This window comes from Tinamus guttatus, unplaced genomic scaffold (assembly GCF_059628265.1).
Source record: "Tinamus guttatus ecotype Peru unplaced genomic scaffold, ASM5962826v1 Tinamus_guttatus_pri_ptg000439l, whole genome shotgun sequence".
NCBI lineage: Eukaryota > Metazoa > Chordata > Aves > Tinamiformes > Tinamidae > Tinamus > Tinamus guttatus.
The window spans coordinates 1,686,348-1,703,373 of NW_028288973.1; the positions used below are offsets into that span (position 1 = coordinate 1,686,348).

Sequence of the window (17,026 nt, forward strand, 5' to 3'; positions counted from 1 at the left end):
CTGTATCAATCATGAGTAGTGGCAATAAGGAAAATAAGTCAGGCTTCACAAATCCTAAATTACAAAAAAAAAAAAAGGTAATGCTTTTCTTTGAACCCCTTAAAAAAATACTACGAAGCTCTAGGCTTTGGAGGGACTGAATATTGTTTTATTTCTTAACTACCAGTCATTGGCTTCTTCAACAAGCAAGATCGTGAAATTTGGCACTGACACACTAATTTAACATGGCAAATTCTTTGCTTCTGTTTATGGAATATTGCTGAGCTATCTGCTTTTCACTGTGACTAATCTTCGAAATGAGCCTTTTTCAGGGAGTCAGGTGAAGTAAAGAGGAGGCTATAGCTGTGCTGTTGGCACCAAAGCAGCGTGCTCTGGACTCTAAAGCACTTCTCTTTTTTTTTTTTTTCTTGTCACTTTTTCCAGGCTGACTTTGCCATTGAGGCTCTGGCTAAAGCCACCTATGAGCGGATGTTCCGGTGGCTGGTTATGCGGATCAACAAGGCCCTGGATAAGACCAAGCGCCAGGGTGCGTCGTTCATTGGAATCCTTGACATTGCAGGCTTTGAGATTTTTGAGGTAAGGTGGTAGCTGATTCTTCTTGTCTGCAGTTTGCTACAAAGCAAAGACCACAGAAGAAAATCACTTAAAATCTGGAAAGAGTAGAATGATTTTGCAAAAAATGTGCATTTCACTTTTGAATTTGAGATCAGATAAATTATTAAATAATATGTCAAAGGGCTTTGTTCTCTAGTATTTTATGTATTCTGAAATGTTTTTTTCTCATTGCTTTATGTTCCGGTGCTTACAACGCTTTGGGCATGTGCATCACAAATATTTTAACTTTATAGTTCTGTCTCTTCTTGATTCACTATCCTAGAGGGTCTAAATGTTTGTTATCCTACAGAAAAAAAGTCTTCAAATACCATGTGGAGTTATGGGTCACAACTGGACGTAATATTTCATGTCTGATTAGTCTGCCTCGAAGCATTCAAAGTATGGTTCTCTGTAACCTTTTAGCATTGCAAAAAGTGTTTCTAATGACTTTTTATTTTCTTGCTGATGGATTTTGGAAAAGACAAAGGGTAGATCAAATCAGATTCAAAACACATTCTGACCTGTGTATGCTCCTTTCTGCCAACTGCATTTTATGAGACAGGATCAAGAAGGAGTGTAATTTCACAAATGGCTAAACTGATTTAAGAGCTCCTTGATTTGGAAAAGCTCTTGCTCCTTTTCCCCTCAGTCTTTTCTGGCCACAGCACTGTAAGCTCCTTATGCCATTCAACTCACAAGTCCTAAAAAACATTTTTCTTTGAGTAGCTTGTAATTTAGTCAGTCTATAGAGGGGAGTTTGAGCATAAAAAAAGTAGCAAGAGAAATGAGCTGAAGAGCTTAGGGGAAAAATAGAGATGAAAAAAAGGGAAGTGGGAGCTCCCTCTGTAGACAGCAGTGAATTGTTAGAGCAAATCCTTGCCTCCTGAAACTACAGTTTGGCAATGTGACTTCCCGTTATACTTGGTCTGGAGGAACCAGAGGCTGCCCTAAGAAAAGAACTATCCTCTCATCCCCATCGATCCCAGTCAACTCCTATCACCTGAGTTGTGCAGCTAAAGGTGAATTGGAACCATTCATACATGAAATTGAAAACAAACCTATAGGAAAATTCACTGTGGTTCTCTCTGGTCAGGTTAGTGGTCTAACTGCACCCTTGGTTCCATGGATGTTGCACCTCATGAAAAGGAAGAGACTGGAAATACGTAGTTAAGATTGACAAAGACGTGGAGGAAGTAAAAGCAGGACCATTTCCTGCAGCACCTGCATTATATCCAGTGTAGTCTAGCATGAAGATGCATCCTTGGTTATTAGTCTTGTCCCTGGAGTTTGAAGAAACCTGAAGGTTTTGAGCAAGCAGCTTCCTGGACTTCCCTTCCCCTATGAGGGGAGGAATATATGGGAATTAAAGCAGTGCTTAGAAATCTGTCCTTAAGTACCTATTAGTTTAGAGTTTGAGAGAAAACCAGGGAGTTTTCTGATCCCTGGTTAAGTAGCTGCAGTAATTCTTCTGTTGTTTACGACTAAACATTCTTTTGCAAATTCTGAGGAGCAGTGGATATGAACTCCCACAGGAGCTGTAGCGGTGATGTAGTTACCTGTGATGGGAAATGCAGTTCATAAGCAAAAGGGGTTGTGTGCAAAGTGCTGTTTACCTCAGGGATTACACAGAACACTTCAGAATTCCTCAGCTACAAATGTGATCGTTAGTGCTAACAGAATAGTACATACATCTTCAAAAGCAACTGTTGAAATATCCTCTATCTTTTTCTTCAATAGCTGAACTCCTTTGAGCAGTTGTGTATTAATTACACAAATGAAAAGTTGCAGCAGCTCTTCAACCACACCATGTTCATTCTGGAGCAAGAGGAGTACCAAAGGGAGGGCATAGAATGGAATTTCATTGACTTTGGTCTGGATCTTCAGCCCTGCATTGATCTCATAGAAAAGCCGGTAAGAAGCTGCCTTCTCCTACACTCAGGTAGCAAAAAATGGCTGTGTTTATTTTGCCATCAAGCATATGAGGTAGATTACAAAAGCTAGAAAGCTAATTTCCCCTCCTCTACTGACAAAGTGGTTTCTTAGAAATGATCAGTTTTTCCCTTGTCTGCAACTATACAGGCCCAGTGAATTTGTTAGTATCCCTCTTGTAGGACATACTGTGTGAATGTAGATCACCTAGTTGACCATTTGGTCTTGTCCCTATTTTGTCTTGCTTTGTTTATGTCTGTGTAGAGCTAGGTGCAGAACTGCTGCTAGGTGCCTATCTGTAGCTTAGCATAAGCGGTGAAAACTACCTTAGTGGCCTGCAAATGCCATGAGGAACCATAAACCTCCAGTGCTTTCGTTTTGCTCTAAGGAAGCTTAGAAGTCCATATTTCACAGTAGTTGTTCAGATAGTAAGGACTAATACGGGACATGTACTGCTATGGTCTCTCTACTTATACAGACACTTCCGTATGTCTGGAGAACTGAGTGATAGTACTCCTTTTATTAAAAAGTTGGGGAGGTTTTTTTTTTTTTTTTTTTTTTTTTTTTTTTATTCTAAGACACATGCTGTCATGAAAGAGACCTTCTTCATAGGAGGATGTTCAGAATTATGTTTATGTTCAGAATCCAAATGCAGATCTTGGAGGCTTATTTGCATTTTCTATTAGTTCAAAAGTAGCTAAACTGATACGATAGGGGATCAGATTTGCCTTTTTTTTTTTTTTCCTAGCTGTCTAAAGCTATTAATAATGTATTAATGCTGTTTTCATGTTTCCCTGCTTGAAGGCTGGGCCTCCTGGTATTCTGGCGCTGCTGGATGAAGAGTGCTGGTTCCCAAAAGCAACAGACAAGAGCTTTGTGGAAAAGGTTGTACAAGAGCAAGGCACCCATCCCAAATTCCAGAAACCAAAGCAGCTGAAAGACAAAGCTGATTTCTGTATCATACATTATGCTGGCAAGGTAAAAGATTAGTAGTTAAAAGATGAATATTCCTAACATCTGTTATGTTTTTGATGCATAACTGTTGTTTCTTAAATAATGTTTAATTCCCAGTATGACTGATGACCTATGGGAGACCAGGGGAAACCAGTAGGAGACATTACAGAGGATTTTTTTTTTTCCCACCACTGTGGGTGCCTGTGCAGCCTAGGTAACTTGTCTGTAAGGTACTGGTTATACATATAGCTGAAGACATGTCAGGTTGCGATCACTTTAAATTTATTCTCTGTAACTTGGTGAAAACTGGAGATACTTCTGACAGCTTGCATGAAGACCTCATCACCAAAAGTGATGGAGCAGTGTTTTTTTTGTCATACTCAGAATGGTGCATGCTGATACTATGTATCCATTCCTTTTATAGACAGAATAGACTCTGTAACTGTTTGTTAGGATATGGAATGTGCAGCTATGCTTGCATAGATGTCTTTGAAAGGCAAATCCAAGAATGATTTGATAATCTGTTGTTGCTTGTGAAAACCTCAGTGTTTCATTTTTTAGCCTTGCAGGATCTTGTTGCATTCTGTACTTCAGAAAATCCTCCCTCGTTTCTTGACATGTTTGTTTTCTCTAGGTGGATTATAAAGCAGATGAGTGGCTGATGAAGAACATGGATCCGCTGAATGACAACATTGCTACTCTTCTGCACCAGTCATCGGATAAGTTTGTGTCTGAACTGTGGAAAGATGGTATGTTATTAATCCTTTTTCTTCTTTTTGTTTTACATGGAAGAATTTTATTTGATCATCAAAAGTCTGTAAAAATCATTATTACGTGTAGACTAAACCACCAAGATGAGCCTTGTCTGGATCTTTCTTTGTTTAGAAAATACATGGTATTGTATTAAAAATTTACTGTAACTCAAGAGAAGGGTTCACATGCATTGACTTCTGTTTAGCCTGCCACTAATACAGCAATTATTTCTCCAAACCAAGAGCAGCAGGCTAAAACATGAATGTACCATTATGTCCCAGCAACTGGCTTATAGCTGCAGCACTCGAACACAAGATCTGAGGTTGAACCTAGGCTTTTAGTCCTGCAACTAGTGTGCTCTTGCTGCAGTGTTGTTTGATATTTTACTCTTTCTTCTCTGGGTTTATCTGCTTTTGAGTCTTACTGTTGCTGTCACTTTCTGTCTTGGGTTTTCTTTGACGTCTCTGTCTGTTGCAGAGATGCAGAACGTTCAGAGAGCCTATTTCTATCAACACTTTCCTATTCTTCATCTAGAACCAGGTGACTGAGAAACCCAGCTGTCGTGTCATGTGTGTAATGCATCCTAGAACCATGCAAGACATGCTTCCGTTAACTTCTCTCTGTCCCCTTGCTATACCTGCTTGTCTTTCTTGTTCATTTCCTCTGCTTTGTGCTAGTAGTTCCTCATGGACTTAAAAACAAAAGCCAAACTCTCACCTTGCAAGTGGATACGTGAAAAATACGGATACATTCGGGTGCTAATGATGCTCTTGCAAGAGTTGCATAGGAACAGCTAAAAGCAAATACCTGTCAACCGTTTGAATATAGAGCAAGCAAGGCTGTGTTTCATTGCAAACGTTGGAAGGCAGATTCCCAAGACTGCATTTAAACTGAAGTTAAATTGAATACTGATTATAGTGATTCTAGTGATGAGGTTTGACTTCAGCAGCTGATCATTTTAAAAGAAAGTTAGTCTGGCAAAGTAACTTCTACAGCATGAAAAATGACAACTTGTGCCTAACAAGGCATTTGCTATGTGAGGCTGCAAAATCCTTTTGGATTTCACAAGTCAGCTAGAGCACAGCTGATGAGTTCTCATGTACTGTTCTTAACTGAATCTTCTGTTACAAGCAACTGTCTTTTTTTTTGCTGTCTTGATGTAGACCACAGGGCTCAAGATTTTAAGAGGACTGTTCCAACTAGAACCTGGGACACTCTTCTGTGGATTTCCCTGTGATGTCATCTAGTAACAGAACCTTCCTTTCTTTCTGATAAGACAACCGTGGCTCTATTCTAATAGTCGCTTTGGAAGTGCGCAGTTGTAAAGTAATGTTCTGTATAAATATGTCTCTCTCTTATTGTTTCTTCTTTTGTAGGGGCTTCTCTTGATGGAATTTGTTTTCAATCAGAAGTCAGTTACTATTTTGTGAAGTGAAGATAGGGAGCCTGAGAGTGAGCAACCACTAAAGATTAAAGGGAACTAGTAGCTTGAAGTCCTTAAGGAAAATTGTGTTCAGGAGTGTGGGGATTTGTAGGGATATGGCTTTTTCTTGGTTCGTTGGATGAGTTTTTGTCTCAGTTTTGCAAAACAATGAGGAAAGGAAAAAAAGAATATTTTAGTTTCTTCTTGCCCCTGCTACTTTCAGATCTAGTTATCTTTTACTGGGGGGAATGTGTATGTGGAGTCCACCAGTCAAGATGATTGCTTTGTAAGTGCTGGGATGGCACTGTGGCACAGTGTAGAAAACTGTTGGGGCAGAGTTTTCAGGCTTTCTCCCAGTGGCAGTGTTAATGTAAGTGTCTAGTCTCAAAGTCATAGAGTACTTGTATTCCAAAGATAGTTCAAACAGTGGTATCTTAAAATCTGGTGTCTGTCACAACTTCATACCATGTTTGCTCAGTTTACAAGTAGATATGACTTTTCTAATTGCCAATCATGGCAGTTCTTCCTGTGTGTAATGCAAGAGTCAAACTGGGCTTTTTTTCTAACTGTGGCCCTGTTTGGATTAGAGTTAACTAAGAGTTGACTCTTCTGGGCTAGCAGCTAGAACTCTTGGTTTCTCATTTTTTTCATTGCAACCTAAGCAAGCATCTGAAACTTATTATGCCACTTCTAAACTACTCTTCCAGAGCTGCCCTCCTGAGTATCAGCAGAGTATGTTTGGGAGTAAGTTTGACTCCATCACTCAAACTTTCTGTAGTGAGCCGTTGCTTTCTTTTTATTTTTATCCTTTTCCTCCTTCCTGCTCCTATCCCTGCACAAATACTATACAGGAGTCGACATCTGTGTAGAGATGAAGCAAAAAGGATCCTGCAGCGCCTCTCATTTATCCTGTTCTACCCAGATGTTCTTTGTACATTCCAAAATATCCACTGGTTGTGGCAGAATTTTAATGTTCTTTCTTGTGCTCTCTCTAGTTGATCGTATTGTTGGACTGGATCAAGTGGCTGGCATGTCAGATACAGCCTTGCCAGGAGCCTTTAAAACCAGGAAGGGTATGTTCCGAACAGTGGGACAGCTCTACAAGGAACAGCTGGCCAAACTGATGGCTACCTTAAGGAACACCAACCCCAACTTTGTCCGTTGCATCATCCCCAACCATGAGAAAAAGGTAAAGGCAACAACATCTCAGCATATGCATATGATCATCCTAAGTAATACTTGCTGGAATTTTCTGGAATTTTTGAGACTGAGTTCTTCTTAAGATGATGACATAAGAACCTTTGCTTCATTCTCACTGAGGTCTGTAGCTAATGGTGTCCCTTAGCAGTCAGTATTGGGTCCAATCCTGGAGAGTAGGGTGGAGAGGAACCTCATGGAGGTCAACAAAGGGAAGTGCAGGGTCCTGCACCAAGGGAAGAATAATCCCATGCACCAGTATAGGTGTGGGGTTGACCTTCTGGAGGGCTGCTCTGCAGAGCAGTACCTGGGTGACCCAGTGTACAACAAGATGAACATAAGACAGTAATGTGGTCTTGTGGCCTAGAAGACCAATGGGACCCTGGGGGGCACTAGGAAGAGTGTTGCCAGGAGGTCGAGGGAGATTATTCTTCCCTGCTACTCAGTCCTGGTGAGGCACAACTGGAGTGCTATGTGCAGTTTTGGGCTCCCCAGTACAAGAGAAACATGGAGCTACTGGAGAAGGGTGCATCGTAGAGCTACAAAAATGATCAGCGACTAGAGTTTCTGCCCTATGAGGGGACGCTAAGAGAGCCAGGCCTGTTCAACCTAAAGAAGAGAAGGCTGAGAGGTGATCTTACCAATATGTGTAAATACCTTGAGAGAGGGGGACAGACTTTTTTCTCAGTTGTGGTCAGCAGTAGGACAAGAGACAATGGCCATGAACTGAAGCACAGGAAATCTCACCCGAATTTGGGGAGAAGCTTCTTCAGTGTGAGGGTGGCGAAGCACTGGAACAGGTTGCCCATAGAGATTGTGGAGTCTCCTTCTCTGGAGATACTAAAAATTTGCCTTGACATGATCCTGGGCAACACGCTTTAGGTGACTCTGCTTCCAACCTTAATCATTCTGTGACTCTGCGGAAAGGTTGGGACCTTGCTGCTTTGAAAACATATAAATAAAAGTGGGGATATAGGGGTAAGCTTTTCACGTAAATGCTATATGTTACTTATACAAATTAAAAATCTGCTTTTCTTCTCTAGGCTGGCAAATTGGACCCCCATTTGGTCCTCGATCAACTTCGCTGTAATGGGGTGCTAGAGGGAATCCGTATCTGTCGTCAGGGTTTCCCCAACAGAGTCGTCTTCCAGGAATTCAGACAAAGGTATAGCCTTGAAAAGAGGCTGAAGCAGTCTTTAACCTGGCAAAATTCAGGCATAGGTTCAGTAACTGAAATGTTTTATTAAAACTTATTTGCCACTTTTTTAGAAGTCAATGATGTAGAACATTAGTCTCTTCCTAATCCCTGGCCCCAAATCTCCAAGAGCATCTGTGATTTTTTCTCTGGTTAACATCTGCTTAGGATGAGGGGTAGAGGACATCACCTAAGACTTCTTACTCTGCTATCTAGAGAGAAAACTTTTTTTAATCTTTCAACAATAGCAGAAACTCAAAATGCCATAGAAGTTAATTACTGAAAATTTTTGGATATCCCTGTCTAACTAGTCTAATGCTTTGTTCTCTTCAGATATGAAATCTTAACTCCAAATGCAATTCCCAAAGGATTTATGGATGGAAAACAGGCTTGTGTGCTGATGGTAAGACATCCCATATGCTCTATTTGAATAAATTTTATGGAAATGCTGGGAAAATCCAAGTCATGCATTCCATAGACATTTTAAATATATCTCATACTTGCAGACCGAAACTCCAAACTTCAATGTTTTGTCAGGGAGAAGGAGGATGCCAAAAGGTGTGTCGTGGCTTCACAGTTGTAGGCAATTGGCTAGTATGAGGTTCAGTAACACTAGACAGTGTCTTTCATTTTTCACAGCTGTGTACACTTTGAAATGCTAGCAGTACTAACAGAATCAAAATGTTTAGAGGCATTAGCATTATCTGTGGTGCATGCTTGAAGTATGGGTTTCAAGGCAAGCTCTTAGGAATGGTCTGCTGATGACTTGATGACTTCACTTTCAGTGAAGGCTGCAGTTAATTTCTGCAGAATTGCTTCCTTTGAAAGGAAAGCTCTTGCTTTATGACTTGAAGAAGCTGAATTGAAATTGTCTGTAAGGGGTTCTTTTTTATCCTGTCTCAATGGAGTATACCTTCTTCCTCTTAACTAGTATAAGTATTGACAGCAAATCCTTTAAATGAAGGGAAAACTGGCTGGGGTGCTCTTTCTGGCAAAGGAAAGGAAAAAATAAATAGGATCAACAGCTGTTTTTCCCATTAGGAAAGGAAAAAGATGGCTGAGGCAGTTGAGACCGGATGCGTGTTTCTCAGAGTAGCCTTGTAGTTCTGAGTACTTGATGTGATGCTGCATTAAACAACACTTTCTATCATATTTTCTGTCCTTTGCTGCCTCTGTCTCCTGCTGTGCTTGAGTGAACCCCAGCTGCTCTAACTGGGACAGGGTCCTTTTGGGACCTAAGGGGTATTATGAGAGACTGATAAATTTTGTGGTGCTTCACATGAAGCACTCTTTGTATGAATTATATTCTTTTCTTTCTCTCATTTTAGATCAAAGCATTAGAGCTGGATTCCAACCTTTATCGAATTGGGCAGAGCAAAGTATTTTTCAGAGCTGGAGTCCTTGCTCATCTTGAAGAAGAGAGAGACCTGAAGATCACAGATGTCATTATTGGCTTCCAAGCATGCTGCAGAGGCTACCTGGCAAGAAAGTAAGGACCATATTCTATAGTCACAGAATCACAGAATGGTTGAGGTTGGAAGTGACCTCTAGAGATCATTTAGTCCAACCCCCCAGCTCGAGCAGGGACACCTAGAGCATGTGGCACAGGGTGGCATCCAGGCGCGTTTTGATAAATATACGCATGCTTTCTCCTCTCATTAAGGCACAAGTTTTTTTAAAACAAGGTGTCTAGCAGTGATTTTTTATTTTTAATACTATTTCAGAAGGGCTATGATTTATTCTTTGTGTGTAACAACTGATAGTTGTTCTAGACTTTTCTGATATTTGCAATGCTTGGCTTCATGTACCTGCAGAAGAATTGTGTACTGCTACCCATGCACTACGAGGGCCGTGAGCCTGTTCCTCTCTGTAGGAACTCTGTATTACAGTCCAGGCTTTTGCATGGAAGAGCTGCAAACTGCACTAGTGAAAATAAAAAGGTCTTAGTACAATGCTGACTGGGAGATGTAGTATCTCTCTCAAACATCTCTCTCTTAAAGGAGATGTAGTGTCTCCTTAAAAGTAGGACTGCAAATGGCACATCCTAAAAACAACAGAAGTACCTGTCAAATTGACTGTCAGGAATATATACCTCTGTTTCGGATCATCTTGTGTGAAATAATACACAGTGAGGCTTTCCAGATTAGAAGACATTAGGGAAAAGCATTATTAAATAAAGAAGAAAGTGAATAAAGGAAGAGATAACCAGCCTTATCTGAGCAGTAAAAGACTTAAAAGGCTAAAGGACATTCACTTGAAATTTTGCTCTGATTTTTAGGAGGTGACCTTCTAAGAATAAAATTCACAGATATCTATGAAAGGATTTGATGGAGAAAATTGTGTGCAAATGGGGCTTTCTTTGTTGTCTGACCTCCACTTCTTTTACAGAGCCTTTGCCAAGCGCCAGCAGCAATTGACAGCCATGAAAGTGCTTCAGAGAAACTGTGCTGCCTATTTAAAACTGAGGAACTGGCAGTGGTGGAGGTTGTTCACCAAGGTACTGTTTTCCCTTTGCAATTTTGGCAAAGTATCCATGGTTGCATTTTCAGCTTCTTATCCTGAAACAGAGTAAAGAATGCTTTCTTTGGAGCAGACCTGGCTTGCACCTACTCATTTGATTCGTTTAGGTGGAGAATATCATAATATCACAGCTCCAAGTGCCAGGCTATGTGCAATTAATGCTGTGGAAAAGCATCATTTAGTACCCTACGTCTACTAAAAATGGCTTGCTTTGATGATGGCACTTTGAAAAGCTGCTTGCTAGACTTTTCAAAGAGTTAGTTTTGTAAGACAGAGCTTGTTTACATGGGAGAGGGTTCTCTTTTCCTCTGGATCTGTAAGAGCGAAAGGAAAGCACTAAAATCTGATTTTACTATTAGACTTTTACATCTTTTACCTTTATAAAGATATAAAGATAGCGAACACATACAAATACAGTCTTTTAAATTTCTTGCTTTTTAGTTATAGCAGTGAGACTTTTCCTCTAAATCATATATATATATATATATATATATATATATATATATGATATATATATATATATAAATATATGGGAGCAGAGAATGTGCTGGTGTTTGGATTTCATTTACTTTGACCTCCTGTGAACTGCCCCAGTGTGCAACAACTTTTTTAGTCTCTTGCTGTTGCTATTTGGTGTCTGTTCCTCAAGGCTTCTGAAATTTGCCCATTGTCCTGATGAATCCCAACCAGAAGGAAAGGATGGGCAGGCAGGCAGTCTTACTGGCAGAGGAGACTATATCAAGCCCTCCATGATTCTGCTAGTGTCCACAACAATTGGTCATTCATTAGATGTGGTGCTGATCAAGTGTTGTTTTATCAGATGCTCATCAAATGCACGAGTGTTTCTCTGTGTTGTTTTTTCTTTTCTTGCACTTGTCCAATTGCTTTGGTTTCCTTTGCAGGTAAAACCTCTTTTGCAAGTAAGCAGGCAGGAAGAGGAGATGATGGCCAAGGAAGAAGAACTGATGAAGGTCAAGGAGAAGCAGCTAGCTGCAGAAAACAGACTGACTGAGATGGAGACCTTCCAGGCTCAGGTGAATTGGCAGATCTCATGCATAATGCTCTCTTTCTTCACTTAGTCAACTGCTTGAAGGCTCTTCCTTTTTGTCAATGATCAGATAGATAGGTTACACTATCAAAAAACTTGGGTCCTGTAACTTAGCTACTGCCTTGTTCTGTTTCCTCTGCCTCTCTCTCCAGCTTGGTTCTTCTGGTAGGTCATTTTGTGCAGGGAGCAGCTATGGCACTGCTATATGCATTATGCATTATTTGGCTCAGTAACACTGAGAGCTGCTGAATTCATTCAGGTCATGAATGGCATCCATTTGACTTGAAGCACAGAAGCTGGGGGGAGGATTGTTTTTCTGTAGGGCTGATAATCTATGTTATGTTTATGGGGGAAAATTAGTTAATCTCAGTGTTTCGAATAGGATGATTTTTAGAAGTTTGCTAAGGCAATGTAATCTCATGTGGTTGTGATGCATGATTTGTAGAGGGGAACAGATGCTTAAGTACATTCTGATATTTAGCTTTTGATTGGCAACAGAAGGCTGCTGCCATAGTTAAGATTCTAACTGCAGAACATAGGAGCAAGTTAACTCCATTTCACCACAGAAGATACTTTGGTGAACTGGAGCTTATGGCAAATTCTGGGTTTGTGTCTAATGCAGCTAATGGCAGAGAAGATGCAGCTGCAGGAACAACTGCAAGCAGAAACTGAACTGTGTGCTGAGGCTGAGGAGATAAGAGCTCGCCTTACAGCCAAAAAACAAGAACTAGAGGAGATCTGTCATGATCTTGAGTCCAGGGTGGAGGAGGAGGAAGAACGGTGTCAGCATCTGCAAGCTGAGAAGAAGAAAATGCAGCAGAACATTCAGGTAATGCTTTAGGATTGTCAGTAAAGATGATGCTAAGGGTTAGAGAGCAATCCTTCTATCTGAGCTGGGAGGGAAATGGGAGAGAATGGAAAAGTAGCATAGAAATTCTACCTGTGAAATAGCAATAGAACTCAGTAACACTGGTGGTGAGCCAGAGGTGCTCAGAAGGTCCTCTTCAATAGGCTGTTCCATTCTCAAAGATGAAAAATTATGATTGCGTCTCAAATATTTGGACACGGCCTTGCTTAAATCAGATGTTTTGGAAATCGTGGGAATCTTTGCAAAATACTATTGTTTATTCTTCTAGAAAAATTCATTGTAAGAACTTGGTGTGGTGCATTGCCATGACGCAAAAAGTCCCTTCTATAAAGTGATAATTCCCTTGAAGAAAGGGTAAAGATGCACTCCAAGTTCTAGTGTTGGTATTGTGCTATTACACTGCTCAATGAGCAGCTCTGACAAATGTCATGCTTTTGTGTGTGTGTGTGAAGGAACTAGAGGAGCAGCTTGAAGAAGAGGAAAGCGCAAGACAGAAGTTGCAGCTAGAAAAAGTTACCACAGAGGCCAAACTGAAGAAATTGGAAGAAGATGTGATAGTTTTGGAAGACCAGAATCTCAAATTGGCCAAGGTAAGACTCTTGCAGCTCCCTATGCCAGCTGAAGATGTTCAGAGTGCTCTCCTGGACCAGCTACCAAAGGCTGGGGTTTCCCATGTTACGGAGAACTTATGAATTAATCGATTGAGCAACTCTGACCTGAATTTAGTTATGAAATTAACTGCCAGCCAGTATCCTTTGTGAGTCAGTATTGTATGATATTTATATAGCCTTGACTAAATAACAATCCTTAAGCAAGCCTTTGTTGTTAAATTGTTACACCAAACAAGCTCCAGTTGCTTCATGAACAGACTTTCCTTTCAGTCTTAAAGGACTATCAAATACAAATTTTTAAGTAACCAGTTATTTGAATGCTGAATGGAGTCTTGAAAAGATTTCTTTCCTTACGGGTTTCCTTGTAGCAGAAGTAGGCAGTCATGATGTTTACATCTTTAAGTGACACTGGCTTCTAAATTCTTCAGGAAAAGAAACTCTTGGAAGACAGAATGTCTGAATTTACAACCAACCTAACAGAAGAAGAGGAGAAATCAAAGAGTTTAGCCAAACTGAAGAACAAACATGAAGCCATGATCACAGATCTGGAAGGTATAAAGGATCCTGCAAGGGACTCATTTGCACAGTGTTAGATGGCTTCCTCTTAATATTTCTTGAATATCAATTCTATTTCCAGAGCTTTAGACTTGCTCTTGTTGCTAAGGGGTTAAAAATTAGTGATGTAGTGTGTATGTTATTGATTGGTTTGATAGAGTTGTTCTCTGGGTGGCTGAAGGTTATGTGCCTTGTCAGCTGAGCCCTTGGTCTAAATAAAAATCCTGTCCAAAGCAGCAGGCCAATGGAGGCGGGAGGCTGGTTCTCTTTCTCTTCCTGCTTTGGAAGTATCTTCACCTTTCTACTCCCAGTGGCATCAATCTGCCAGGGTTAGTTCAGTTTCTGATTTTCTATTTGCATAAATTTTTCATAACTCAGGCTAGAGGCATTTCATCCTGAGAGTGGCCTGGGTAACACAGCAGGAGGCAGCTTGTTCCCTTTCAGTAAGGGCAGAGAGGATCTTGTGCTCAGCATCGTTTAGTGAGTGCATGTGACTCTGTGGTGCGGGTTAGGAGGGACTGGGATTGTGCTGGTTGTTTATTCTTTTACAGCGAAGGGGGTTGACTGACAGATGAAGGAGATGGGCATTGCCCAGATCTGGTTTGAGACAAAATATAGTTTCAGCTGCATGTATGCTTGACAAAATAAAATACAGCACTCGAACTGCTGTTTGGACACTTTTTATTGCTCAGATACTATAAGATACTATTGCTTAGATTGCTTTGTTTCCCTGCTACAAAATCTTGTGCAGTGTTCTTGGAATATGTTCATCCTTGCTATCTGCTGTGTTCTGGTCTCTTTCAGAACGGCTGCGACGTGAAGAGAAGCAGAGGCAAGAATTGGAAAAGACTCGCAGAAAGCTTGAGGGAGACTCCAGTGATCTGCATGACCAGATTGCTGAGCTGCAGGCTCAGATTGCAGAACTCAAAATGCAGCTGGCCAAGAAGGAAGAGGAGCTACAGGCAGCCTTAGCTAGGTGAGAATCAAAGTCATTTACTTTGGAGGATCAGATGGAATTTGTGGCCATTGCGTTTAGGTCTGTTGACTAAATGATCCCTGTACACATCATTAGAGGTCTTTGGCTGCTGCCTCCTGCTGTATTCTCTATACAGAACTAGACTAAATATTAATTGCACTTCATACATTTCACTGGAACAGCAAGATTTCAGAGGGGTTAACAACTAGCCACAGGCCACCGTCTCTTTCTATGTTAGTTTGAGTTTCTGCATTTGTTTACTTGGTCCAGTGTAAAATGGTGCTTTCTGTTCTGCATACTGTAAGTAATCTTGCCTTCTCAAGTTCTGGGAAAAAGAGTTTTTATGTGGTCTATGGATCAGAGTTGGAACATAGTCTTGCCGAACTGATCTTTAGCAGCATTTTTGCTTGATCATTCCTGGTAGGAGATACAGTTTTAATTTACATATGGTTTAAATCTCATTCTGACCAGAAGTCTATGTTGAACACAGGGTGGAAGAGGAGGCAGCTCAGAAAAACATGGCCCTGAAAAAGATCCGGGAGCTGGAATCCCAGATCACTGAGCTGCAAGAAGATCTGGAATCAGAGAGAGCATTCAGGAACAAAGCCGAAAAGCAGAAGCGGGATCTGGGAGAGGAGCTGGAGGCCCTGAAAACAGAACTAGAAGACACACTAGATTCTACAGCTGCTCAACAGGAGCTCAGGTAATTCCAACATCTAGATGCAATCAGTCTTATTTGCTTGCTTTTGTTTTTTAAATGAATGTTGCTGCATCCAGTCTCTTATTAAAGCAAGTCTTTATCAGAATAGACTGGTTCGCAGCTTTGGTGACTACATAGGAACTAGTGTGCAAGCTGCAGTAAAGACTGCATTCCTCCACTTGATGTATAAAAGTTAATTTGTTCCCTATCCACAGTGGTGATGATACCTCTGAAACATGATTGCTTTTAAACTGCTTAATTCTTAGGCTGAAAATAATGATGTGACCTTATGCTTTCAAACTTTAGAAGCTAAGTTCTAATTTGGAAAAGTGTCCTTATAGATTGTAGACCTTGACTTTTTTTTGCATTTGCTGTGTTCACTGCTAGTGGCTATGTCTATCTGTTTGATTCTGTCCTTGGCACCTAGATAGAGACTGCTACTTTTACAGGTCAAAGCGAGAGCAAGAAGTAACGGTTTTGAAAAAAACTCTTGAGGATGAGGCAAAGACTCATGAAGCTCAAATCCAAGAGATGAGGCAGAAACATTCACAAGCTATTGAAGAGCTTGCAGAGCAGTTGGAACAAACTAAACGGGTACGTTGGAGCAGGAAACATAAGTTTCCAAATCAGGCACTCTGTCTGGAGTGATAGTTGCTCCAGGATGGTGGCCAGGGCTAAAAGCTGCAGAAGAATATGAAGCACTCCCTGCATTAGGCTTCTGATTCATAGGTTCTTCCTCCCTTGGTAGATCATCTTGCACTGTGAATCATATACGCAGTTGCTTTTCTAATTAGCTTTCTTTTTCTTTTTTTCATCAAGCATCATGTATTACAGAGCCATGATGCTGTCTCGTTCTTTCCACTACTAGCGCTTGCTGACCTGTGAAACCCTTAATTTGAAAATCTGATGGTACAAGACTGTGTCTGGTATTATTAATGTCTTCCCCGACTGTTAAATTGTCTTCTGCTTGTCAATGACTGGCTGTTCAAATCAGTTTTTCTGTGTAAGCAATTTGAGATTTAGCTGTGAAATGGACACTGTTAGCTTGCCTTTTGGAATAAAAACACAAAAATATCATGCCATATCTAAAATTTGTTGTTTTTTCTTTTTCCCTCCTCCAGGTGAAAGCAAATCTTGAAAAAGCAAAACAAGCCCTGGAAAGCGAGAGGGCAGAGCTGTCCAATGAGGTGAAGGTGCTGCTGCAGGGCAAAGGGGATGCTGAGCACAAGCGGAAAAAAGTCGATGCCCAGCTCCAAGAACTGCAGGTGAAATTTACGGAAGGTGAAAGAGTAAAGACAGAACTGGCAGAGAGAGTCAACAAACTGCAGGTGAGTGGCAAGTGTTTTAGCTTATTTTTCAGCCCAAGGTTGGAGAGAAGGTCATTAATAACTGACATACACTGGTCTCTCCTTCAGGTTGAGCTGGACAATGTCACAGGCCTTCTGAACCAGTCTGACAGCAAATCAATCAAATTAGCAAAGGACTTCTCTGCTCTGGAGTCACAGCTTCAGGATGCACAGGTGAGAACTTTGGAAGCTAAGACATCTTGGTGTGTTGTATCAAGTGTCTCTTACAAATGCTTAAAGTGAGAAAGCACTGTGGACATCATTAAATGCACGTTCTAAAGACTGGTAAGGATTAGGTCTGGCTTTGTAGCTAAGGTGCTCTCCTGCATGTATCTTCCTCCTGCTTCCTCAGTATGC

The 17,026-nt window shown here is 40.8% G+C and overlaps 1 protein-coding gene across 1 annotated transcript in view; it reads left to right on the forward strand.

Annotated features, from left to right (window-relative positions):
* MYH9 (myosin heavy chain 9) overlaps positions 1 to 17,026 on the forward strand; it is a 69,655-nt gene that overhangs the window by 43,331 nt on the left and 9,298 nt on the right. The window contains exons 12-29 of the mRNA XM_088531907.1: positions 424 to 576; positions 2,332 to 2,505; positions 3,328 to 3,501; positions 4,112 to 4,226; positions 6,649 to 6,842; positions 7,894 to 8,015; positions 8,379 to 8,448; positions 9,374 to 9,534; positions 10,434 to 10,542; positions 11,468 to 11,599; positions 12,236 to 12,442; positions 12,934 to 13,071; positions 13,521 to 13,644; positions 14,452 to 14,623; positions 15,114 to 15,326; positions 15,773 to 15,917; positions 16,445 to 16,651; positions 16,739 to 16,843. Coding sequence (XP_088388033.1) covers positions 424 to 576; positions 2,332 to 2,505; positions 3,328 to 3,501; positions 4,112 to 4,226; positions 6,649 to 6,842; positions 7,894 to 8,015; positions 8,379 to 8,448; positions 9,374 to 9,534; positions 10,434 to 10,542; positions 11,468 to 11,599; positions 12,236 to 12,442; positions 12,934 to 13,071; positions 13,521 to 13,644; positions 14,452 to 14,623; positions 15,114 to 15,326; positions 15,773 to 15,917; positions 16,445 to 16,651; positions 16,739 to 16,843 — 2,715 coding nt within the window. The remainder of the gene's footprint in view (positions 1 to 423; positions 577 to 2,331; positions 2,506 to 3,327; positions 3,502 to 4,111; positions 4,227 to 6,648; positions 6,843 to 7,893; positions 8,016 to 8,378; positions 8,449 to 9,373; positions 9,535 to 10,433; positions 10,543 to 11,467; positions 11,600 to 12,235; positions 12,443 to 12,933; positions 13,072 to 13,520; positions 13,645 to 14,451; positions 14,624 to 15,113; positions 15,327 to 15,772; positions 15,918 to 16,444; positions 16,652 to 16,738; positions 16,844 to 17,026) is intronic.